Below are 24,181 nucleotides of genomic sequence, written 5' to 3' on the forward strand. Positions count from 1 at the left end.
TGTTGTTGGAATGCCCCCACCCCCCTTTATGCAGTAATGTGGCCACACTATAGAAGAAGATTTAGCTAAAAAGTAGAAATCTACCAATGTTGGTCTGTCTGGGAGCAGGAGAGCAGAGAAAGCTCATGGTGCTACTTGACTTTGGCCTGAACTGGTAGCTACTGAGAAGAAACTTTCTCTGATGGTGTATGAAATGAGTTCAGCAGATCTAAGGCCAAGCAGAACTGTGTTTTTGCAGTAAAAAAAAAAAAAAAAGCAAGCAAATCTCATTGGAACTGATACTCTCTACCACAAACTGGAGATGAAGTGAATTACTGACACTGGATTCCCATGCCTCAAGATCAGGAAGGGAAGGAACCTTGGCGGGATGAAATTTCACCTGCCACTCCCAAACTATGATTAGACTCAAGGACTCATTCTCCCAGGCCCACCAACAGCACCTTTCACAAGCTCTCAATTTATTGAACAAGAAGGGAGAAACTGCAGGGTGATGCACAGCTCTGAATTTACTGGCAGAAATGTCACCAGTTTCAGCTTGATGCTGTTGACCTCTGACCACTGCATTAACTTAGTATGTTCAAGTAGCTGGTACAAGCCCAGTTGTATGAACTGAGTTGTAAACTTTTACACAGGTCTTCAGGAAAAAAAAAAAATAATAATAATAATAAAAAAAACTGTTAAGCTGTTTAAGTGATTCTGATAGCGACCTGAAGTACTCTGATCTTGCAGAGACAGAGACCAAAAGGCACTCAGGCACTGAACAGATACATTGCATGCATCTAAAGCATTAATTCAGTGACAAGCATCCTCGTCTTGGGCTTCCATGAATGTTTCTACTCACTGAGAAACAATGGCCACTGAAGGCAGTTGATATACTGTGCTTCGCCTGGAATACAGTCCAGCACAGCAGGGTACCGAGGCCTTGGCACTGAGACAGCTGAGGAAGCCAGATGACGTTCCAGTCATACCTTTCAGAGCCGAGACAGCACGACTGATTTATGTCCAGTGCTGACGATGACAGAAAAGCACAGGACAGTTAAAATGTTATTCTTGGTGTATTTCATGTATGACTGGACAAAACTTACACGGTGGGTCAAAGACATTGCAGAAATGCAGGTCCTTAACAAGTACCCTCTTCTGCATCTTACAGAAAAGCTGCAGAAGGGTGTCTGTGACCTGTATGAGTCTGGCATTGCCTGAAAGCTGAACAGTCCTGCTCTCAGGCTCTGTCTGCTCCAGCATCTGCCAGCTGACCTCAGACTACCTTCATCAGCTGTTCAAACGAAGTTCACTCAAACTGTCCCTAGGGAGTGCTCCCACAACCCATTCTGCCGACAAAACTCGCTGCACGTTCACTTCCAGTACCAGCGTGCTCACAGGAAGCTGGGGATCGGTGGGCTCCAGACTGCCAAGTTCTCAGGAACAGGTGAACAGGCTTGGTCCAGCGTACCTGAGGACTACCAGTTCCCTCCCAGCCATCCCTGCTGCTGGAGTGCAGCAAGGGGCAGCAGAAGCCAATTCAGACAGCCCATGGTATCTTCATCTATGAGCTGCATGAAGCAGAAAGCCTCTCTGCCACCCAGCACCCAGCAGAGCAAGAGCCTCACCCTCCTGGGAAATAGTGTGCACAGTACCAAACCTTATCTCGGTCTTCCCTACCTTATTCTGCCTTGTTATCGGGGGGGGGGGGGGAGGGGAAAGGGAGAGGGAGAAGAGGGAGGAAGGGGGAAGAAAATATTCTGTGTTTAGATTTTGTTATTTGTGGGGGTTTTATTTGGTTTAGTTTGTTGATAGAGCAGCAGAAACAATACTAAATGCACAGAGAGCGTCTGCTGATTTCCATGGCACTATCATTTTCCTCTTCAGCATGGAGGAGAGGCAGGGTGTGGGTCAAGGAAAAAAAGATTTACTTTTCCTTGATATGCACAACCTTGGCAACACAGTTATGAATGCACTGAATTTGTAACAAGCCTTTCAGAAACGCTCCCCTAGAAGACTTTATAACTTTGTAGGCAACCAGCCTCCATAATCAAGTCTTACAACATAGCTCACTACTTCATAAAATCGAAACAAATCATAAGGGGGGCATATTAAAATAATTTGTATCAGTAGGGACTGATTTAAAGCCCAGCTCCTCATCTATCAGCGAGATGCTTTCGTTTGCTAGCATATTCCTACAAACTGCAGGAAAGCTTTGCCAAGTCCATTAATTATAAAGAGAAGAGAGCCTTCACGGAGAGAAAAAGGGAAAGCAGGGAGTGAGTCTAATAAGCTTCTTCGTTAGAAATACCCCCCAAAAAAATATTTGTGGGAGACAAATGGTGCCAGGACGTTTGATCTTTTATAGGAGAATAATTTAGGGCGACGTTTATTGCATGGCAATAGGGATTTTTGTGCCATCCGGCTCGCACAGGATAACACATTAACGGGAAGAGTGGCTGGGAACCAAAACTCGGGAAGGCAGCAAACCCATCATCTTCACCGGGGGCTGTCCGGCTCGGAAATGGTCCGTCCTTCGAAGCGGTGCCAAAGCGGGCACCGGCGGGGCCGGGGCCGGGGCCGGGGGCAGCCGCCGCCCGCTCCTTCCACCGCCGCGGCCCGGCCCCTGCGGCCCCGGCGCTCTCCGACGGGCTCCGGGCTCCGGCGTGGCGCAAAAACCCCTCGGGTTTGCGGGACTGGGTGCTCCGTCACGCAGACTCAGCGGTACCTCTGAAGTACGAGGTCCGTAGGTCTCCGGCTGCTGGAAGGAGCTGTATTTTCTTCTCTCTGTCAACCGGCGTTTAAGTATGAACCATCTCGAATCCTTACGTAGGAAATGCAATTAAAGTGCCATTAAGAAAACATTTTTCTCGTATCCTTTTCCGTAATAAACGGGTTAGGCTCGGCGTTTCCGAGCTCTGTGGTGTGGCGAAACACGCGGCAAATCGGTGACTATTAACACGCTAATTGCGGCAAAAGGGATTGAAATCGGGAACCGGATTTCGGGTACTGTTCCCTTTCATGACAGCAATGCCAGTATTTTCAGATGTGTCATGGTCAGAGTAACTCACACAAATAAATATTTTGTAGTAGTAACTAAAAAATAATAACTATTATTTCCTTCCTCTCTCTGAGACGTATTAATAATTATAAACGAGGTTAAAAGCCACTTTGTTGTTTGAGGGAAAATCTTCTCTCTTAAATTACGGAAATTGTTTAGGAAAGGCTTTTTGGTGGTGGGTTTGATCTTTTAGCTTGGCAAGAACTTGGACTTTTTGAACTCTTAGCAAAAGTTAGAGAGACTTTGTTTTTAGACGAGAAACAACTTGTTTTAATGTCATTTTTTTTTTTTCTTTTTTTTTTTTTTTAGTGCCAGCTTCTCTATTTCAAATAAGTGGTACATTGTTTTCTTTCTGGTAACGCTGTTTTCTTGCTGTCTTCCCACGTGTAGCTCCATGTATTGCTGTCTCAAGAAAAAAGATTGAAGACGTGGACAAAAACCACTGGGATCTCCCAGCACCCGCTGCTGGGCTGGAAGAAGAAAATGCAAAGAAAATGATTCAGGCAGAGTTGATGAGTGAAGGAAGAAATTAAATAAAGATAGACTGAGGTAAGATTTCCAACAGGCAATATTTCCACTGAACCTACTCGCGGGGGAAAGACCAGGAGAAGTGTGTGAGATTTCAACCCCCCTTCTTTTTTTCTGCAGCTTAAAACACTTGTATTGTGACACTTTGCCGGGTTGTTTAATCAGCAGAGACTGTGATAACCTCCAGAATTTTATAGCCATTAACAAATCCGTTAAATCTCATCGGATTATCTTTAAGGACACAAGAAGGAAGTGGCTCCTTCTCGTGTCTGATTTTAAGAGACACCTCACACACGACAATTTGGCAGTTGTGTGTTAAAGGGCTGTAAATTCACAATACAGACCTCAAATTCTCCCTTTTTATCAGAGACACTCAGCCAGGTATTACGAAGGTGCAAATATTCCACAGAGCTTTAGGCTTTAGATCCTCAAACATAAGTCCTTGTCTGCTGGATAGGAATTTATCATGTGCTTTCTCTTTCCAGTTTTCAGTTTTTAATGCCTCCGTCTAAGAACTGACGTGGGAAGAAGTCGGCTCATGGAGCATCCATACAGGTGAATTTATAAGTAATCATTATATTCATAATGAGCAAAGCCTAAGCTGGTGCTGTTGGAGAATTTGGTTCCTGCCTCTAGCATCTGTTCAGAGTGTGGGGCAGGAAAAGAGATGAGGCAGAAAGGTTTCTGTCTCTCTTACCCTAAGTCACATCTGTGAATGCCCCAATGTACAGGTAGTCTCTGAGGACAAGTGCTGCCCTTGCTGGGACCTCTCAGCTCCATGGAAGGGGCTCCTACCCCACAGTCTGACCCTCTGGAGACTCGCATGGGGCTTTTTGCCAATCCTTCAGGCAGCTGGCAGGTGCCCAGAGACACCCAGTGCCCCAGACAGGGGCAGGTTCGGATCCTGCCGTGTCCCTGAGATGTCTTGAGTCTCTGGGACTGTCCCCGGACACTTTGTGTTCCTTCCATCACCTCACAGGGTCCACCATGGTGCTGCCCTGGATATCAACCCAGTTGGTATTTCATTTGGAGATGCTTTGGATTTACCTTGCTGTTCTATCTTCTTAATGGGAACTCATGCAGGTTTTGCTATAAGCCCTTTTTGCAATCCAGGTCAATTTCCCTGCCTCTGAAAGTGGCCCGACCTGGTGCATCCCAGGGCAGGCTCAGTGCTGCGAAGCGCCGGCTCTCACCCTGCCCCAGAGCAGTGAGTGTCCCCTCACCAAACCTGGCCCCATAAGTGCCAGGTGCCTCTCCCAGGCTTGGTCCCAAAGCACCCTTCTGAGAATTCACAAACAGCTTCATGCCTTTCCCAAATCGTGTCTCTGGGGCCTTGCAGTTGCTGTTCTCCAGATACGCTCTTTTCTATTTTGCATCAGTTTGATTTGCTCTTCATTTTAAGATTGAATCCCTTGCCACCAGGTTTACTCACATATATATATATAATAGATTTATATCATATATATGTGGTTTGTACTTAAATGAAAGCAATGTATATGTTTATAAAATAGGGAGTGCATACACACTTGTATATATGTATACATGCACATATATAGGCAACTTTCTCCCTGTGGCAGTTTTCATGGTTGTACTGCATTTGCAGGATTGTACCTTCCCTGTCACACAGGCCCCCTGGTTAGAGTTAATGTCCGTGAACTATCCACCCTCCTGGAAGGGCTGACCTGTGCTCTCTGCACTGAAAAGCAGCTCCTGCCTTTCTTGGTGTGTCCTCCCTGGCCTGGAGCTTTTTCTTTTTTAACCCCAAACAATTTTTCAAAGCAGCCTCCTGGCTGGGAGTGCTGAGCACTGCCTTCGCAAGGGCTGGCTGGGACAGAGAGACCCAGGCTTGACCCCATCTCTGGTCCTCAGGCCAAGCTGGGCCCATCTTTGGGTGAATTCATTTCAGGCTGAACTTTGTGTGAACCTGGGCCCGAGGGGAAGGGAACCCGACAGAGCAAGGCTGACAGAGGCAAGTTCTGAGCAAACCCATCAGCCTGAGTAAATATTGAACAAATCCATGTGAAGGCTGGGATTGAAATGGAGCTGTCAGACCAGTGTAAACTGAAAGGATAGGTGAGCCCTCTGAAGAGCAAGGAAACATTCTGTACACTTACTTCTGCAATTGTTTCTTCCACCCCAGCCCTTTGCCCCAGACCTCATTTCACCTGCCTAAGAGGGTAATGCAGCCCTGAAGCTGATTGGCACTGAAATATCTGTGTTGGTGGAAAATAATAGCTGGGGGGCAGAGGGGAAAAGAAAGAAGAAAGGGGGCTGCACCGTGGAGTGGCCCTTTTAGTGTAATGAGCAGAGCGTGTGGGAGGGTTTACAGCTGGGGTCCGACATGAAGCAACAGATCAGAGGTCCCCCAATTTAAGCCCAGATGACCTATGCAGACTGAACCCTCAAAAATAAACATGCTGTATATTTGATATGGAGGCAAATGACATACACTGTCTGTAAACATACACAATCCAGATAAACTGACGTATGCCCAGCTCCCACGATTGAACCCAGTGGTGCTGCTGGGGCTGTGTGGCAGGGGACATGCCCGGGGGCAAGCCCCTTGCCCAGCAGGGAGCAAGGGCAGCTGCATTCACCCAGCACTTCCCAGGGCTGTGTGTCTCCTTCCCAGTTCTCCGCGGGTTTTAGTGACACCTAAAAATGTGCTTGCGTCAAAAATGGTGAGAAAACGTATCAGACATGAAAATCCCTCTCAGTTTCCGTGATCTAGGGTGTAGCGGCTCCCTTGGCCATGTTACCATGCTGGCAGGTGTGTGGACAACTTGCTGCTTTGGTGCTGCTCTCAGAAGATGTATCAAGCAGTGTTTTGGTTCAGACTCACCCACAGTGTGACAAAAACATCTTTTCCTCACCCTGCTCTCATTTTCTGAGATCCGGGGAGGGGGGTAGCTCCTTATTGATTTTGTTGTGTGAAACAAATTTGGAGAAACCCGGAAGGCTTCGACCCCTGTTGCCCATCACTTCAAGGCATCAAAGACTTTCAGGGGTCAGCAATAGCCAGAGTACAATCACAGAGGGAAGGTTTTGTTCCCCGGACAGAGACCCCCGGGAAAGCTTCACACCTTAAGTGTAAAGCCAGCAAAGTGGAGTTGAAAGTAAGGAAGTCTTCAGGTATTATTATTATTATTATTTAATAGAATGTCCTTTTCTGAGATCAAAAGGGCCTCACGTTGTGAGAACAAATGCCTTAGGAGAAACATTTCACACCGAGGGGTAAGGAACAGATGGCCCTGAAGTGTCTGCCGTGCAAGGCCAAATCACCGGGAGTGCCGAGGGCGTCTCTTCCCCATCCCCTCCTCCTGCAGGGGGACAACAGCTCCAGCACAGCGACCGCCATTAAAAATGTACAGGGTTGCTTCTCTTTAACCGGGATTTTCCCCTTCCTCTGGGATATTAAAGGCATTTATCTCCATTAGGAGGCGGCTTTGCCTGTGAGCGTAGAGGGGTCTTGGCTAATTTTCCTGCCCATAAAAAAATGCAATGCTAGGGAATCACGGACAGACGCACGTGGAGACAAGGGAATAGCCCCGTCGTTGTGTATCATTTATATAAAATAAAGGAGTGCGTGCAGGCCTCGTGTTTGCCATATAATCCAGTGGTGGTGCTAGGGCTGAACCCGGCAGAGTTCTGCAGGCAGCTCTGCCCGTGCAGCCCGGGCCGACGGCTGCGGGGGAAGGTGCGGGCCACACCTTCCCCGTCTCCCGGGGCGTGGGGCCGACACGCGTGGCCCTCGCTGCCCTGCGGGAGCGTCCGGTACCGGCCGTGGGACCCCCTGCCGCAGTTGTCCTGCGGGGCCGTTCAGCCGGCTCCTGCTTCACAGAGGCGCGTTTAGGGCTCCTGAGACAAAAGGGAGCGTGAGAAACCTGGAGGGAGAGAGCGGGGAGAGGTCCGTGGCTGCGGGAGGTGAGCGCGGTGAGAGGAGCCCGGCTGGCAGCGAGGGGACGGGGTGAGGGGGGCGCCCGGGGGGTTACATATGTAAGGGCGCATCGGCACCGTCTTTGCGGGCTCTTCCGGAGACTCCCTTTGAGTTTCAAATGGGAGCCGGGAGCCTTTGTTGTGCCCGACACAGCAGCGCTTCAGTAACCCCCGGCTTGTCCCGGCCTTTTTCTTTGCCCGTCTCTTCCCCGAGCGCTGGCCCCGCCCGGCCCGGCCCGGCGCAGCGCTGCTCGTCGGGGGGCGAGAGGAGCCGCGGCCCCTTCCCGGGTCCAGAGACAACAGGGGACGAAAACCTCCCCGATGGAAACCCACGAGCTGTCTGAAGCGCAGCCCCCCGTTCCCGTGAGACAGTTTAGATCACGCAGATTCAGCAGAACCTTCGATCGCCTTGGGCCAGCGAACAGGTTAAACCCAGCTGGCTGATGCCCGGCGCGCTGCGCAGCCTGGCTGCCTGCTCTTTGTTATTCGCGTTCCCCTCTCCTGATGTTTTGCAAACAGCTAGTGTAACAAACTCCTCTTTTCACCTTCCCCCGCACACACACACGTCTTTTTGTTGTCCCCGAGCTAACTGGACGCTCGAGACGTCCCCCGAGCCCGGCGGACGTTGCACGGGGCAGGGCTGCCGTGCCGGGCAGGAGCGGTGCTCCCCGCCGTCGGAGCCGCGGGGCCGGGCAGGTACTTCGCGGTTCCTGGCCCCGCGAACGCCCCCACCAAAAAGGTTTGCAAATGGGACGAAGCTAGAACAATAGTTTCTCCTGGCAGCCTCTCTGTTTACTTGTTTAGAAATCCCAGAGGCGTTTCGAGGTAAAAAGGTCAGAGCTATATCCGGGCCCGCGGCCCCCCCCGGCAGCGGAAGGGCTCTGCCCCCGCCGTGGCCGCGGGTCCCGGTCTCTCCGCGCCCTGGCCTTGTGCGCTGCTCACGCTCTGGAAGACACCCGCTCTCCTTCCAGGGGCCGCCTTCGGAAGCTGAGGAGATAAAACTAAATCGACGCTTCGTTCCGTTTTTGTGTTGGGCCCACCTTACAGAACCGTTCCGTATAATTGGGAAACTCGCCTTTCCCCCACCCCCAGACCCCAACTTGGTTCCAGTTAATGTCACTGCTTCGGTAGTGCAGAACTGCTTCCTTGCCGGGTTGCTTACACTGAGGAGGAGGATTTGCTGTTCTCGTCAGGCCCCCTTGCACTTCGCGTTGTAAAGTAACTCCACGTTTCTACCCGGTCCCGTCTGGGAGACTTGCTTTGAACTCCCCCGTTGCAGAGGCGAAAGCCGGTCCCGACCCTGCAGCTGCCGGTGCCAAGGCAGGGGTGGGGGGGTGTTGGAACGGCCCCGCAGGAAGCAGGATCGGGTACTTTGCCTGGGAACTCTAGCAGCAGACGGAGACCTTTTCCTTCCTCCTCCTCCCTCTGAGCCCGGGCTCCCCTCCCCGTGTCGCGCACTTCCCTGGACGGGAGAAATTTCCATTTCGCTTAGGGCCGAGAGGACGTGAGTGTGGAAAAAGTAAACTTTATTGGACTGAGGTAGTTTCATTTCGACATACAAAGCATGGGGAAGGGAGTGGAGGCAAAACAGAAGGTTCCGATTAAGAAACCACTTGTTTTTCACGATGACCTTTTTCTCTTTAAAACAAACTCTAACAAAAGTCGCCACTGTTTTCAGTTCGTCCTACTGTAAAGTTTCTGCTGGGAAAGGGAATCAATCAGCCATGGTTAAAAAATGTTTTTATCGGACTCCGATAAGCCTAAGAGGGTGGGGGTGCAAGGAGCCGTGCAGCTTCGCTCCAGGACTTCAGGCTTTCGAGACGAATAAATAGTAGGCAGTGCATCAGCGTCCGGGGATGCCAAGCTCCACGCTCCCCCGCAGCCGTGTTCCCGTGCGCTCACGCTTCGCAGCACGGTGACCCTTGTCCAAAGTACCCCGAGGTCTGCCTTCGCCTCATCTCGTTTACGCTGATAACACAGCGCTCCCCCAGGATTAGTAACAGCCCTCCCTCTCCCAGGATTAGTACCAGCTATAACGAGGAGCGCGTAGAAAACCACGTAAAGCAGCACTAGTGCAAAATGGTACCAAAGGAGTTGCATTTTTGCTTTGTGTTTGTTTGGGTCTTCCCACAGGCCTCTAGCGTCTTGGGCCCATCAGATCTCTTTCCAAAACACACAGAGTAAATAAAAGGGAAACAAAACAAAACACCCCAAACTTTTTTTACAATCTCTCTGGGAGGAAAAATGCATTAAAAGTAGCATTCCTGCAGACAAAAGTCCTTGTGCACACTTTTAAAACGGGAGAGAACTAAATTCGTTTTAAAGTTTCTGTAGTTGAAAGTGCAGTTCCTATTGGGGAGGGAGAAGGGAGAGGGAGAAACGTCCCTGAGACAAACGCCTATTGCTAAGGACAAACGAGGACACGGCTGCTCCTTTGGAGTCCAACGTTTTACGGAGGGTCTATAAATTAAGAGAGAAAGGCAAGGTGGAGAATTAGTATCACACGCATGGAGACGGCTGGAGCCAAGGGAGCTGCTCGGAAGGAAGCACGGCCTTGCCTCCGCGCGTGTGTGCGGCCGGGACGTGCGTGTTCGTGCGTGTGTGTCTACTCGGGCTGCGGGAGCAGCCGCCCCGGGCAGGCTTCCCTGCCCCTGCGGGGCGGCTCAGGAGGACACCGAGCTGGGGGAGGCCTCAGGTGAGGTGCAGTTGGACTGATCCGAGGCTTCACTCGCTTCCTTCGCTGACCTGGAGGCAGCAGCTGGGGCGAGACCCTCCTTTTCCCTCTTCTTCTGCTTCATCCGCCTGTTCTGGAACCAGATCTTGACCTGGGTTTCGTTGAGCTCAAGGGTAGCGGCGATCTCCACCCTCCGGGCCCGGGTGAGGTACTTGTTAAAGTGAAACTCCTTCTCCAGCTCCGTCAGCTGCTTGGTGGTGAAGTTGGTGCGGATGGTGTTGGGCTGGCCCAGCAGCCCGTACTCCGACACTTTGGCTGTAACGAGCAAAAGCCAACAGGGCAGGAGCAGCCAAAGCAGTCCCTGGCCGGGGCTGGAGGCCCTGCGGAAGCCCGATCGAGCGGGCTCTGCCCTGCTACCCCTCTCCTGGGCGTTTGGCCCCCGCCCCCCGGAGCGTCGTGCTTGCTCACGGAGCCCGAGCTGTCCCCTGGCTTCCCGGCGCGGGGTTATAACCTGAGGGGAGAGACTGCAGTGCTGCTCCCTTCGCTGGCACCCTGTCACCCCAGTTCCCCACAAACTGCCCTGAAACTTAACGTGCGTGGGAAGGAGTGGAAGGAGACAGGAGGGCCCGCTTGATCGTGGTGGGGGTGAAGGGAAGATTGCGATTTAAGGGATATTTTAGAGAAGGAAGTTGAACAATGGGGGACATGGGAGCCACGTCTGTGGAAGAAGCAGGAAACCCGGAGCGTTTCCTATTCCGAGCTGGGCTTGAACTGCATTGGGCCTGCGGGAAGGTGCGCTCAGGGTCCCTCCATCAGGTGTGTCTGCAAGATCTCTGGCTGGTTTTTCTGCAGCGCTGGACTGGTGCTTAAAAAATCGGGCCCGTGTTCCTCCAAAGGGTGAGCCCCGGTGCCTTGAGTACGAGACCCAGGGAAGGCAGAGACCCCGGGAAGGCAGAGAAGCCCTCCCCGGGGCGCGGCGCTGCCCCCCGCCTGCCCCGGCCCCGGGGGCACCTCCCCGCCCGCTCTGCGCGCCCCAGCCTCACCTGTCTTGGGCGGGTTCCTCTTCACTTTCATCCAGTCGAAGGTCTGCGTGGTGCCGGCGCTGGGACACGGCTCGGAGGGGCACGCGGGGTCTTTGTCCTCGCTCGGAGCGGGCGACAGGCTGCCGTAGAGGCCGGCCAAGAAGCCGGGCTGCTCCTGCCCGTAAAGGTGCTGCGGGTAGTGCCCGGCCGCCGCCCCGCCGTAGCCCTCCGCGATCGAGCCGAGGTGCGGCCCGGCGCTGGCCGCGTACCCGGCCGCCGGCAGGTACCCGGCATCGGGCTCCTGCGCGCCGAGGTAGAGCGGGGGCGGCCCGTAGCCGGCGCCGCAGGTCGCGGCCGGGTACCCGGCGGCCGGGGCAGCGCCCGCGAAGGGCACGGCGCGGCCGGCCGGGGCGGGGGCGAAGCCGGGACCCTGCTGCGGCAGCTGGGCGGCCGCGGCCGCGCTCCCCCCCGCGCCGAAGCGGCCGTCTCCGTGAAAAGTGTCAGTGGCGGGGCTACCTGAGCACGAGGGGAAGGACGGGGAGCTTTGCTCTAAGTGGTGGTAGGCGCCCGTCCCGCGGTTACAAATTGCATACTCTAAGAAGGAGTTCATCCTAGTATTGTCCATCTGCCACTGATGGAGGAGGGTCAGCCTGTTTTGGGGGGATTCCGCCTGCCCTACAACCTTTAGATAGTATGTCAAAGCTGTAAAACTTCCTTCCATGCATCGCTGGTCCTCGAACCCCGGAGCCTTCGGCGGGGCCGGGGTGGGGGCAGGGGGAGGCGGCCACGTGGCTCGCCCCCAGCCCAATGAGCGAGGGGCTCCTGAAGTTTGTCACATATCTGAGCTCATCCATCAAGGGCCTGACATTTGCATAACAAAGGGGTTTCAATCAAACCCTGCCCATCAATCTGATAACAACACGAATGCGTCAAAATCTTTCCTCAAAGACTTTAAAAGAGAGGAGGGAAGTGGGGTGCGGGGAGCTGGAGGAGAAGGGGAGGGGGGCTGGGGGAAGAATTAGCATTATCTGCGACTGTTTTAAGTGCTAAAAAGGCCCCCGAGTTATTCGATTAGCCAATTTCAACAGCACTTCCCCTTACCCAACTTAAAAAGGCTTTTCCCGACCCTAACTCCATCTGAGAGAAAGAAAGATGGAAAAAGAGGTAGGGAGGTCTGACTACTTCTCCCCTCCACCGCCCCAAGTACAAAAGGATGCTCATTTCTTCGTTGCGAAACTTTACCTAGAAAATGGCTTGAACGTGTTTGGAGTTTTCTGGGCTAAAAGCTCCTACAAAAACTATGCTCCATGTGCTTTAATTTTGCCACGCGGGCTTTGTGTCTAGGGCCAGTGTGGGTAAAAGCAATGTAATTAAATCAGTATTCTAATGAGACGATGAAATAAAGTTACGAAGACAGAATGTCTTTTGTTGGAGAGAAACCATGCCCAGCTTAGCAATTGGAGGAATGGAACCAAAAATTATCTGTGTCGGTGTAACCATCCTGCCCATCTTTTTATCCACCCATTTGTCCGTGTACCTACCTATCCCTACATTTACTTCTGAAAATATGATATGTTTTTAAGGGCTTTAACCAGTTCTGGAACTTCAGGCTCTGCTGTTCTACGGCAGACCTGGTTTGGTCTTTTCCTGAGTCTGCTGTAAGACCGGAGCTTTCCTCTAGCAGAGTCCCTGTGATGAGTAGGTGGAAAGACACTGACTTCAGTCCGGCCACTCACTGCTCAGAGAATGGAAACATAGGTAGGCAACATTTATTTACTTGTTAGCAGAAGGGAGACAAGAGCACCCAACAATATGACGCCCACAGTCATTTGTTACTTGTCAGGATATTTACTACTTATTCAGCCTCTAGGAAGAACCAGGAGGGCACTTTTTTTTTTTTTTAATCAGGCCAAAAGTTCACTTTGAAAGGCGTAAGCACGTTCTTTAGTTCAGAGGTTTGGCTGATGCAACCCGTTGGGGTAGCATTTGTTAAGAAACGGCAATAGCATCAGCTCTCCTCCCATATTCAAATGCCCTCGAGAGAAGACGTGATATTTAGTCAACTACGTCTCTCGCCCTTCAATAAAAAGAATAAAGAGAAACTATTTCCAGTGCCGTGTTACTACTTATTCATGTATTCTGCAGACTTTGCTGATGCTGAGATACTCAAGAAGAAAATACTTTACGATACAAATGTTCTCTGAAACTGGATACCTCTTTTTTTTTGCATAAAACAGAAAACACAGAAAGTGATTATAGAGATTCAAAGCAACTCTCACGTAATTTCCCTTGCAAAAGAAATCGGTTCCTAATTTGATTCCAGGAGTGCTTTTTGTATTGTATTGTGTTCGCGCTTAAATTGAATGTATTATATTTAAACGATACTTACAATAGATGATTTAAGAATGTAAAATGAAAAAAAAAAAAAAAAAAAAAAAAAAGGATAGATGTTTATTTCATCCTTGAACCATTTGTTTCGTATTGTCTGATAATTTTGCACCATGATCTCACTCCACTGTTACATTAAGGGGGTGCTTTATGTCATTAAAATACAGCTGTCTTCTGGAACTGCAAAATTAGCTCCAAGATAGCTCACTTCTGCGGAGTTATGGAAGAAAAAGTTTTGCTATTAAGCTCCACTCAGACCTGAGGCAGTTCTGGGGGGGTAACACAGCTTCTTTGGTGGACGGAATAATCGTATGGGACGGGATCAAAATTTTGGCCCTGGAACAGAGCAGAGATCCCGAGCCAAGCAGGAATAAAATGTGGTTTTTGGACCCCTGGAAGCCACTCCAAGCCATGGCTTCTTCGGGAAAAGAAGCTACCGAGGAGGTGGGCGTGTGAAGGCGAAGGTAGAGCAGAGACGGGGGTGCATAGAGGTGAAACCACTTCGGCTAAGGGTTTTCTTCCCCTCCGTGGAGGCAGTTGTCGCGCTCAGAGCATGGGGGGCTGGAGCCAATTTCCTCCCAGCAAGGGGACGTCGCCCTCCCGCTCGGGCGTTCGCCATCTGCTCGCGGAGCCCGGGCAGCGCAAGACCGGGCAGACTTCGGGGCGGCAGGTGCCGGGCTCCCCGGCCGGGGGCCGAGCCGCCTCCCGGCCTTCGGCGGGGCAGCGGCAGCCGCCGGCTGCAGCGGAACCGGGAAGCGGGCGGCGGGCGGGGTGCGCTGCGCTGCGTTGCCCGGCTCGGGGGGCTCCGCTTCGGCCCGCGCTGCCCCGGCGCCGCCTTCCTCCCCCGGAGCAACGTGCTCTTCCCCAGAATGCACGGCCTGTGGCTGCTGCGCGGCATTTTCGAAAGCCGCAGCAGCAATGAGCACGCGAGCACACTGGGAATCGCCGGGGAACCGCTTTTCCAAATTTCCCTCCTAGCGCTGGAACCGCTATCAGGTCACTGCTGTCGTTATGCTTGGTTTTCGTTCCCTTTGCGGAGAAGGTGTGAGAACCAGTTTCGATACTGCAGGTGAAAGAAATACCAGACTATTGGTAACAAGCAGTCGCCTGGCGAGCATAATGCTATTATTTAAACATTTATTCCGTTAAAACCCCTTATGGAAAGCTGAGAGAAGGGAGGTGGTCAAAACATCCGAAGAAAATGTGTAAGTGGAGGTTCTCAAATTACCAGAGCTTTGCCTCCTCCCTCACACCACGAAAATAGTTAATTAGCCTTTAGTCATATCTATTGCTTGATTTTCACTCACGTGCTAAGGAAGACAGTAATTCTTCTGCCCCACCCCACCCCCCAAACCGACGGGATTAAAACAAAATATCTCGAGATGAGTGAGCGGAGAGGGCCAGTGGGGAGGTTTCAGGTCTTTGATTCCTGGAAAAAGAAACTGCGTTGCCCAAGAGAGCGGTCGGTCAGTGGAGGAGGAAAGGAGGGAGCACAAGGGGAGCTCCCTCCTCGGCCTCCTTCCAGCCCGGGGCCTGGCACGCCTCGGGAGCCATTGCCACCCACACCCAGCCCGATAAGCAGATAAGAACCGAGAATAACATCACTTTTCCCGCGAAGCTGTCGGTGGCAGGAGGCTTCTCGTGCCCAAACGCCCCGAGTGCCCTTGGCCCCTCCGCCCCCCGCGAAGCAGAGGGCCGTGGTGAACAAAACGTAGGGCAGCTCGTGGGCTTGCTGCCCCGCTTGGAAGCACACCCGCGCGCTTGCACTGTTAACGAGGATGAGGCTTTGGGCCCCCTCGAGAAAACCACGCCTTTCGTTCCAACCCGATGAAGGCATCTTATTAAAATAAAGCTTTTATTGAGTGCAATGTCTTTCTTTTAGCGGCATAAAGCAAGCCCCGTGACACTCGGGACTGCAGCAGCCTGGGGAGAGACCAAAGGGAGATTTCGCCCTAAGAGCAGCTTTGCTTGCTGAGACAACTTGCCTGACACGAAGGATAAGGCCCTTCTGAAGGCGTTTCTTTCTTGTAAGAAATCTTTACCCGGGGCAGACTTGGGAGTTTTCTGTGCAGGCGACACAGAAGAAATGGAGCATTTCCAAAGGCTCCAGAGCACACAGAGTCTACAGATGCTTCATTTTGGAGTTTAAGATAACTCTCTGCGGAGAAAGTTTGTGTTGTGCGTAAGAAATGTCAGTTCTGGCTCCTCGTGGGGTGATTTATAAGAAGCAGCGATGACGCTCGGGATGCGTGTTTGGCTGCGGGCTTCGTTATCACCGAAAAGGACTTGTCCTTAGAAATTGTCAGAAATTTACAGTCTCGGTAACCGTGTGGCATCGTTAAATCATAGCCTACTAAGCCTGAGTATATTTGAGTCTAAAAACTGAAGAGAGAAAATAATAATATGGGGAAATGCTTCAAAGTTTGGGATTCCAAAGAAATGCTGAAAGGAATCCCTTGCATGAGTTACAAGCACGAGGCTATCTCCGTGCTGCAGAATGAATACGAGACACTTCAGATAAGATACAACGCTTCTTATCTGCCGCGCTCGGGGGCCGGCAGAAGGCCGGGCCAGGCCCCGGGGGCGGCTGGAGCGCGATGTCCCTTCTCGGGAATCTGCTGCGCCCCAAGAGCCGCCGGGCATTTGGCGGCTTGGCTTGGAGTCAGTTCGTGCAGATCTCTGGACGGGCCGTCACCATCCCCCGGGGGCGGATAGAAACCCTCTTAGCCGGTCAGAGAGACTTGGTTTCTGTTCTCGGCCTCTTGAGTGACATTTTAAGTGGAATATTTGGGTGAGAAAGAACTGTTTCTGTATTTCTTTTTCTGAGCGTGGCACAACCCCTTCAAATCCCACCTCCTCGTGCATCGAAAGATCAAACTCCTCCCGCTGGCTTCGGGGAACCTGTCCTTATTCCCTGTGATTCGCATCGGCTGTGCCTCCGTGATCCCCAGGGCAGAGGTGCCTGTGATCCAGTCCACTCGTCTGGCCACCGAGGTTCGCTTAAGCCTCGGGGAGGAGATGTCTGTGTCCCTCCTGCGCACAGGGGCGCCCTGCCCGGGGCGGCAGCCCCACTGAGGGGTGCAGGGCCGGAACTGAACCGGGGAGCCCCAAGCTCTTCGGGTTCACTCCGGTCCCTGCAGTTATCAGCACCCGGCGGACTAGAAGTGGGCTAGCTCCACCTAGACCCGACGTGCTTGGCTTTATTCACATCTTCATCGGTATTGCCGGTATTGGTAGGTCAGCATTAGTGATGTCAGCCGGCACGATTCTAAATAGTATCCCCCTGGCTTTGAGACCTAGGTTCACCTGGGTTAACAGCAGCGTTTCCTAAGGTAGTTCCTCTGAATCCAACACTCATTTCCCCCTTAGAAGGGAAAGAGTAACCGGCAAAGTTGGAGGCGGGAGGTGCCAGGAGGGTGAGCAGAGGAAAGTGCCCTGTCCCAGCTCCTTGCTTTGACGGTGATGGAGCCTTAGGAAAGTTTCTCAAGCTCTTGCCAGTCAGGACAGGGATGCATTCAATGCGGGACAAATGCTACGACTCAGCTGAGAAAACAGAGTAGTTCCCGGAAAGCCGAAGTCTGGCACCGGCAGCTCCGGAGGGCGGTCGGGGTGATTCCCCGGGAGAAGTAAACGCTTCCCTCCTCTCACATCAAAGGCTCGGGGCCTGCCACTCGGTCTCGCCCGCGTATCCTTCACAGAAGGTTTTCCGCCCTGAGCCTTCCCATGGCTCTAATGGGTTAGTTCAACATCTTCAGGGCTTCGAGTAGCTCTTTAGCAAACACATCCCCAGACTAGACCAGCACAAGATAAATATTACTTTAGCATCCCTACAACACGTGCGAGTGTATCTCATTTGCATATTTCTAGGTTAATAATCGTGAGGCAATTGCACTGTTTTGACAACGATCAAGAGCTGAATACGCTTAATATGCTTAATGTATGCCCTCCAGTTGCACAGAACAGAAGGGCAGGGTTGCAAATATGCATTCCCCATTTGTTTGACATTTTGAAGAAGGTAAAGAATGGCTGAACTGATGGCGAAATCTTACAGTCATTCAATAATTTAGATTTTATTGAATATTCCCCTTCTTTCCTCCGACATTTCAGTCTTGCTAATTAGGACAAATAAGAAAGGGCCTGCTGTTAGCAAGGATAATAACTGGCGAGGTTCCATTTATTAAGTCACTTTCCGTGGGTGTAGAATTGATCTGTGGCTGTGACTGGCATGCTTTCTAGACCTGCAGCAACTTTGAGAAGTCATTACGACCTGCAGAAGGGCCCTTGTTAGAGATTTGTATTGATAAGGTGTCAGGGTGTACGTCGGTGGAGCCCCCCGCTCCCGCCCCACCCCGGGTCTGCTCCTGCGTGGGCCGCGCCGCATGGGGGACACCGAGGAGGAAGGAGTGTGCGTCCCCCTCCGCCTCTCGCTTCCCCTCCTCCCTTCCACGCGGAAAGGGCGGCTGTGCCGTGGAGATCCGCTGCGAGTTCCATTCGCCAAGAGAGGCCGATCTACGCGGCTTCGGGTGAACGAGAACCCACCCCCCCCGGCCCCAGGCGCACGGGACGCGCACACGCGTGAGCCCGGCGGGGCACGGGAGCGGCCCCGGCCCGGGCCGAGGCAGCGCCGAGCGCGGGGGCTGCGCGCCCCCCCGCCACCGAACGCCGGCTCCGGCCGCCCCGCAACAAGCCCGTGCTCCGGAGTGCTGCGGGGCGGGGGGGGGGGCGAGGGGGGATCTGTAAAGCACTGGAACAAATGGCGCTTTGATAGACAGCGTCTGGCAGCGCCAACGCTGCCGCTGAGTATGTTCCAGAAGCTGGAGATATTAAATAAACTTAAAGATAATGAATAGCCTTCTGTGGGACTTGGGCTGGGCCTGGGCTTTCCCTTCCCCACCCCCACCCCCCAGCCTCCCCCGCCTGGCTCGAGGACTTCCAGAGCGAAGGAGTCGGGAGAGGGGGCAGCGTAGCGGGGGGCGACTCCCGGCCGGGGGCTGCAGCCCCCGCGGGCCGCGCACCGGCCGCTTCCTTTCGTCGACGGGAGGGTGCTTTTGGTAACGTTCACCTGCGTACCGTAACTGCCATCCACGTCCATTTTCAGTATAGACCGACTCCTTCCCGGAGCGAGCTGCTAGCAGGTCTGAAACGTCTGCTCGCTTGATTGGGAGGGAGGCCAGCGGTGTCATTCCGAGTGAAAAGGTAGCCGTAAAACCAGCCTGCCTTTGTTCCGGCGGGGAGCGATAACCCAGATCTTCGCACAGCAATTTCGAGAACATCTGTCGAGGGCTTGCTTTCTTTCGTTTTATTTCCTTTTACTGCCCGAAGCAGAAAGCGAGCCCGGCTCCGACGCCCCCAACACGAAAGCACAGAACGAGCGAGCGCGTTCCCAGGCCCTGGCCCGCGGGGGGGCGGCTCCGCCCAGCCGCCGGAGCGCCGGAACGGCCCCGCGGGACGGAGACCACGGCCCCGGGGAGCCCCGCGGGGCCGGGCCCCTCCGGGCGCGGCTCGCTGCCCCCGGCCGCCGCGGGCCGCCCTTCGCCGGCCCTCCTCTGGCCCTGGGGCCGGGGCCGGGGCAGCGCCGCGGGTAGGGGCCGCTCGGCTGCTCCCCGCGCCCCCCTCGGCCCCTGCCCGCGGCGCCCCCGGGCTCGCCCCGCGCGCAGACGCCCCCCGCCGGGGTTCTGCCGTGCCCGAGGAACCACCGGTGACTTAGCAAAGACGTAATGTGATTTATTTTGGGTGTCACCGCGATTGATTCCTGCGCTGACCCCCTTCCATTCATAAGCCTCCCCACCCCCTCCGCCTCGCGCCCTCCCTCCCTGATATGTGAGGTTTGTGTTTAAAATCGCACGTTGCTAGACCGCGTTCGTGAAGAGATCCGCGAGCCGAGACAGAGCTGCGCAAACTGCTGCGGAAGGAGACCGCAGATTTACGAGGCCGGAGGTTTTCTGGGTTTTGCTGCTGAAAAGACGGAGGATGAAAAAAGAATGCCTCTTTCAGGCTAATCTCTTCCCCCTCTGCCCTCTGTAGTATTTTTTTTTTGTTGGCCAAAATGATGGCTCACGCTACCCATGTTTTGCACTTACTCGAAATCCCCCTTTTTTCCGCCTTTTTTTTTTTGGTAGTCGGGAACATTTAAAACACTTATAACTGCGATGTGGCACGTTTCTATTTCCTGCTGAAAGCGATGAGAGACGGAGGAGTGGGCTCACGGCAAGGGGCAGCGCTGACCGCTCCGGGCCTGGCTGCGCGAACGGCTGCAGGGGGCTGCGCCCCCGCCCCCAGCACGGGAGCGGAATGTGCGGGGGCTCCGCGGCGCTGCCTTTGTGCTGCCTTCCCCTCGGCCCGAGCCGTGCTTACGGGAGGGAGTCACAAAAACACACCAGCGAGTGTTAGCATGGGAAACAAATACCGGGCTTCGATTTATTAAAAATAATAATAATAATAACAGTAAAAAAACAAGCTCAGAGGAAACGCAGACAGAACGGAACAGGGCAAATATTTCTGACTCACGAAGCCTTTTGCAGTATTAGTTGGGAGCAATTTCTTTTGTCCTCTCTCTCAGTGCACATGAACAGACTATAAAGACACCAGATTGCTGCAAATCAGGGAAGAGGAAGGAGACTGGTTTAGGAAAAAAAAAAAAAAAAAGAGAGAGAGAACAATTTCGAATGAAATATATAGCAACCCACGTTTCTTAGTTTTGTAAAGGCATTTATTTACTCTATGAAAATAATGTACAATAAATAATTTGTCATTTACTATTAAAAGATTTTAATAAATAGTCTACATCTAAAACTTAAAAAGAGGAAAGAAAATTCCTCTGTTTTATTATTATTATTATCATTATCATTTTATTAGGAAATCTAAAAGTCTCTTTCTGATTCCTGAGAAAGTCACTTGAAGGATTTACAAATGTTTTCTCTCGAGGCCTGACATGTCTGATGTGCGTGAGAACAATCGGGCGCCGTCTTTAAAATAAATAAGAAATAAGCCTGTAATCAAGAACCTGGCTTTAATTACAAAATAATAATAAAACCCCTACTCTTTTATATGAGCCTTGTAAAATAAATACTGCGACTGTGATTCGGGTCCTGCAACGCGAGTCTCGGAAGAAAGAGTTTGGGGCGCGGGGGGGGGTGATTGAACGAATGGTGGCTCGGGGGCGTTTTCGGGGGCGCCCCCCCCTCCCCGCAGCCGGGGGCAGCTGGCGGCGGGGCCGGGGGCGCCTCGGCCTGGCGGGGCAGCAGCGGCAGGCGGGAAGCGGGCCCGCTACTGGAAATTCAGCTGCTGCAGCTCTGCAGCGCAAAGTGCGCTTGCAAAGAAGTCCAGGTCTTCCTCGGAGAAGTGGACGGGGCTCCCCAGGGAGTCCTGCAGGTCGGGGGAGAGCTGCAGGCAGGGCTCTGCCGAGAAGATGCCCAGCTCCGGCAGCGAAGGCGAGTCCCGGCCGCCGGGGCGGGCGCGCTGCGGGCGGGAGGCGGCGGCGCGGGGCTGCGCCGGACTCCGGGGGCCCCCGGGCGGCTCAGGGCGCGCCTGGCCGCGGCTGGGCCCCATCGCGGGGCCGTCCTCGGCCTCGTCCAGGGGGTCGCTGCCCTCGTCCGGGCCGGGGCAGAGGGCGTCCCCGTCGGGGGGCTCTTTGTGCCGCGTCTGCCGCTTGTGCTTCATGCGGCGGTTCTGGAACCAGACCTTGACTTGCCGCTCGGTCAGGTCGAGCAGAGCCGCGATCTCCACCCGGCGGGGCCTGCAGAGGTATTTGTTGAAGTGGAATTCCTTCTCCAGCTCCAGGAGCTGCGTGTTGGTGTACGCCGTCCGGAGCCTCCTGGAGCCGCTGGTGTCTGCGAGCCCCTGGGTGTCTTAAACACACAAAACCGCACGTTGCAAAAGAGGGAGGGGGGCCGGTGCGCGGATGGAGGGTCTGGATCCGTCCCCTCCTTGCAGCGGGCAGGGCAGACCGTGCCCCGCACTACCGAGCGGGGGTGGGGGGAGGGTTGGGGAGCCGCTGCGAGAGAAGATAAATGTTTAATTAAGCTCTTCCCACTGTGGAAGAAGGTTGGAAATCGCTCTCCGGTACCCTTGCCCCCAAGGAGGAGAAAGGATTTTGCTCCCTGGCCTCTCCCTTTAGAGACCTTTCTTCTCTGCCCCCTTCGCAGACACACAAACATGGGGAATTTCGACCCTTTTTTTTTTTTTTTTTTTTTCCCCGCCAGTAGGTTAGGGACTGATGCTGTGGGCTTCGATTCCTGTATTATCTGGCCAATGTGGTGTCCGCCTTTCTGCCTGAACATTTTTTTTACCTGAACGGTGCTAGGAAAATACATAAACAGTTAATTACACTTACACATTTTGTCCCGGGGGAAGGAGAGTCCCTGGCCAGGGTTACTGAGCTCCCTGGCCAAGGGACGCCTTGGAGAGATGTTAGTTTGCCTGGGGGTTGGAGGATTTGGGGGTGTATCAGTTTTGCGATGGTGAGCTGTCTCTCCCCACTGTGCTGGTTGTTGGGGAGCCCTGCTCTCCGTCTTTCTGCCTCCTCATCTTGCTCGCAGCAGCCTCAGAGTTACCCACCCGTCTTTCTTTCCTCCCTCCGCTCTTTTTTTTTTTTTTTTTTTTTTTTTTTTTCCCTCTAGGTTGTAAGGAAAATCAAGGCTGGGAGGGAAAGTCAAGAAAATGGAGCTGTGACTCAGCTGCCAAGTCCCCCCGCTGTAGCTCATAAAAAGCCCGACTCCCCTGGAAATCTCTTTGCTTTCGCAGAAGTTGCAGCAATTTCTCTTTTATTTGCGGGGGGGATAAATACCCGTCCCCTCGGCGGTGTACATTGCTGCGGTGCATTTTATTGCGTGACACAGTTTCGGGGAGGCAAAGTCTGCTGGGGAGCCAGGGCAAGGCTGCTGGTGGGACGGCGGGGACTGTTCATCATTCGAATCCTCTCCGATTTCAGCAAACACCCCCTCATCCCCTTATTATACGAACCTGCAGGAGATCCTGCGGCAGGGATCGGCAACGAGGAAGATGATGGGGGGGAAGAGGAGGAAGACGAGGATGGAGCCTGGGTTGCTTTCTTGGACGATTTCTTCTCCTTCATCCAGGGGAATTCCGCTGCCAAGGGGCCGGGCTGTGCCGGAGGCTGGGGCTGGAGCAGGCCATGATATGCTCTTTTTTGGCTCCTCGGTCTTCCTTGGCTGCTGGAACAAGGATTCAGGCTGAGGACGGTTTGCTCAAAAGGAGGAGGAATTAATGTCGAGTTCTTGATTGATGAAGTTTGAAATGTCTCCAGGACAGCGGGAAGAGACGTCAGGCACTCTGCGAGCGAAGGCTGGCTATTTATAAACCCGATCTCCCTCTCAAATTCAAAATTCATGGCTTTTCCAGGGCCCAGGCTTTAAAAAGCGGGAGGGGGGGAGGAAGGAGGAGGGGAAGAGAGGAAGAAATCTGAGGGCCTCAGTTTTTATGGCAGTGATGATGATGGTTCTCGGGCTTTTTATAATTGTTATATTGCTGATAATACAGGCGTATGGGGACCTTGCTCTATTAAACTCGAGACTGGGGCGAAATTGCAGCCAATTCGTGGTCACGTGGCCATCCGCGGCCAATGGCAGGCGGGGTCTGGTGGCAAACAGAACGCATTATTTTCTTTAATTGATTAAAAAAAAAGGCGAGAGAAGATCCCCAGAAAAGCATCCCCGCCATCCCTCCTCGGCGGGCTGCGGGAGGCTCCGCGGGGCCAGCAGGCAAGGAGCTGCTGCCCGCACTGCCCGCACTGCCCGCACTGCCCGCACTGCCCGCTCTGCCTGCACTGCCTGCACTGCCCGCTCTGCTTGCACTGCCCGCACTGCCCGGTGCTGCCCGCAATTCCCGGTGCTGCCGGTGCCGGGCGGCTCCGCGGGGACACCGTCGCTGGGCTCGGGACATTTGGTTCCCCCCGGGGGAGGCGGACGTGGGAAAAGGGCCTTTGCCTGCCCGAGGTGCCCTCCCGCAGCCGGGGAGAAGGCCCCGAACCGCAGGCGAGCAGGGCCCTCGACACCGCCGCGGGTACGGGCCCGCCGTGCGGATGCGTTGTGGGACGGTCCGGTCCGCAGGTTTGTGGCTGAGCCTGGGTATGAGGCGCTTAGGAAATCAAGTAATCGTTTACGTCAAGTCCAGGTAGATCGGCCAGATTTACCTCGTTAAACTACTTTTAAAGAAACAGCGCAATCCTGCTTCCAAAGCGACACTCAACGCACCCTTTACGCTTTCCTTAAAAGCCAAATGTGTTTTTAAGGTCACAGATACCTTTGAAATCGCATTTCTGCCTTCCCATCCTTTTTCTCCCCGTTTCTCCCTGCCAATGAACAGATCCACTTCCAGAGTTTACAAAATAAATAAAATGAAAAGTCATTTCCCAGGATGATTTTCTTTTTTTTTTTTCTTCTCTCTTTTTTTTTCTTCTTTTTTTTTTTTTCTTCCTTCCTTTTTTTTTTTTTTTTTTTTTTTTTTCTTTTAAAGTGGCCAGGTCCACACAAACCGAAAAAAAGAGAGAAACGATCAATCTTTTTCTCAAAAGAATTTGACAGCTCAGCCTAACTCACTCAGCAAAGAACTTTGGCTTTTGCTAAGGAGTTACTT

The 24,181-nt window shown here is 53.2% G+C and overlaps 2 protein-coding genes and 1 long non-coding RNA gene across 3 annotated transcripts; 1 reads left to right on the forward strand and 2 right to left on the reverse strand.

The window, feature by feature from the left end:
- Positions 1-2,633: 2,633 nt before the first annotated feature.
- On the forward strand, positions 2,634-4,123 carry LOC311423007. Its single transcript, XR_014685552.1, has 3 exons — positions 2,634-2,784; positions 3,431-3,589; positions 4,054-4,123. It is a non-coding gene; the product is annotated as an uncharacterized lncRNA (long non-coding RNA).
- Positions 4,124-9,051: 4,928 nt separating this feature from the next.
- HOXB1 (homeobox B1) lies at positions 9,052-12,025 on the reverse strand. The gene is made up of 2 exons (XM_084496156.1): positions 11,222-12,025; positions 9,052-10,493 (listed from the first exon to the last, which is right to left on the reverse strand). The coding sequence occupies exons 1-2, from the start codon at positions 11,919-11,921 to the stop codon at positions 10,168-10,170; spliced, it is 1,026 nt and encodes a 341-aa protein (XP_084352282.1). The 5' UTR covers positions 11,922-12,025; the 3' UTR covers positions 9,052-10,167.
- Positions 12,026-20,275: 8,250 nt separating this feature from the next.
- HOXB2 (homeobox B2) lies at positions 20,276-23,946 on the reverse strand. The gene is made up of 3 exons (XM_084496125.1): positions 23,410-23,946; positions 22,550-23,345; positions 20,276-21,435 (listed from the first exon to the last, which is right to left on the reverse strand). The coding sequence occupies exons 2-3, from the start codon at positions 22,935-22,937 to the stop codon at positions 20,855-20,857; spliced, it is 969 nt and encodes a 322-aa protein (XP_084352251.1). The 5' UTR covers positions 22,938-23,345; positions 23,410-23,946; the 3' UTR covers positions 20,276-20,854.
- Between the last annotated feature and the right edge of the window lie 235 nt (positions 23,947-24,181).

This window comes from Aythya ferina (assembly GCF_964211825.1).
Source record: "Aythya ferina genome assembly, chromosome: 23".
NCBI classification, from domain to species: Eukaryota; Metazoa; Chordata; class Aves; order Anseriformes; family Anatidae; genus Aythya; species Aythya ferina.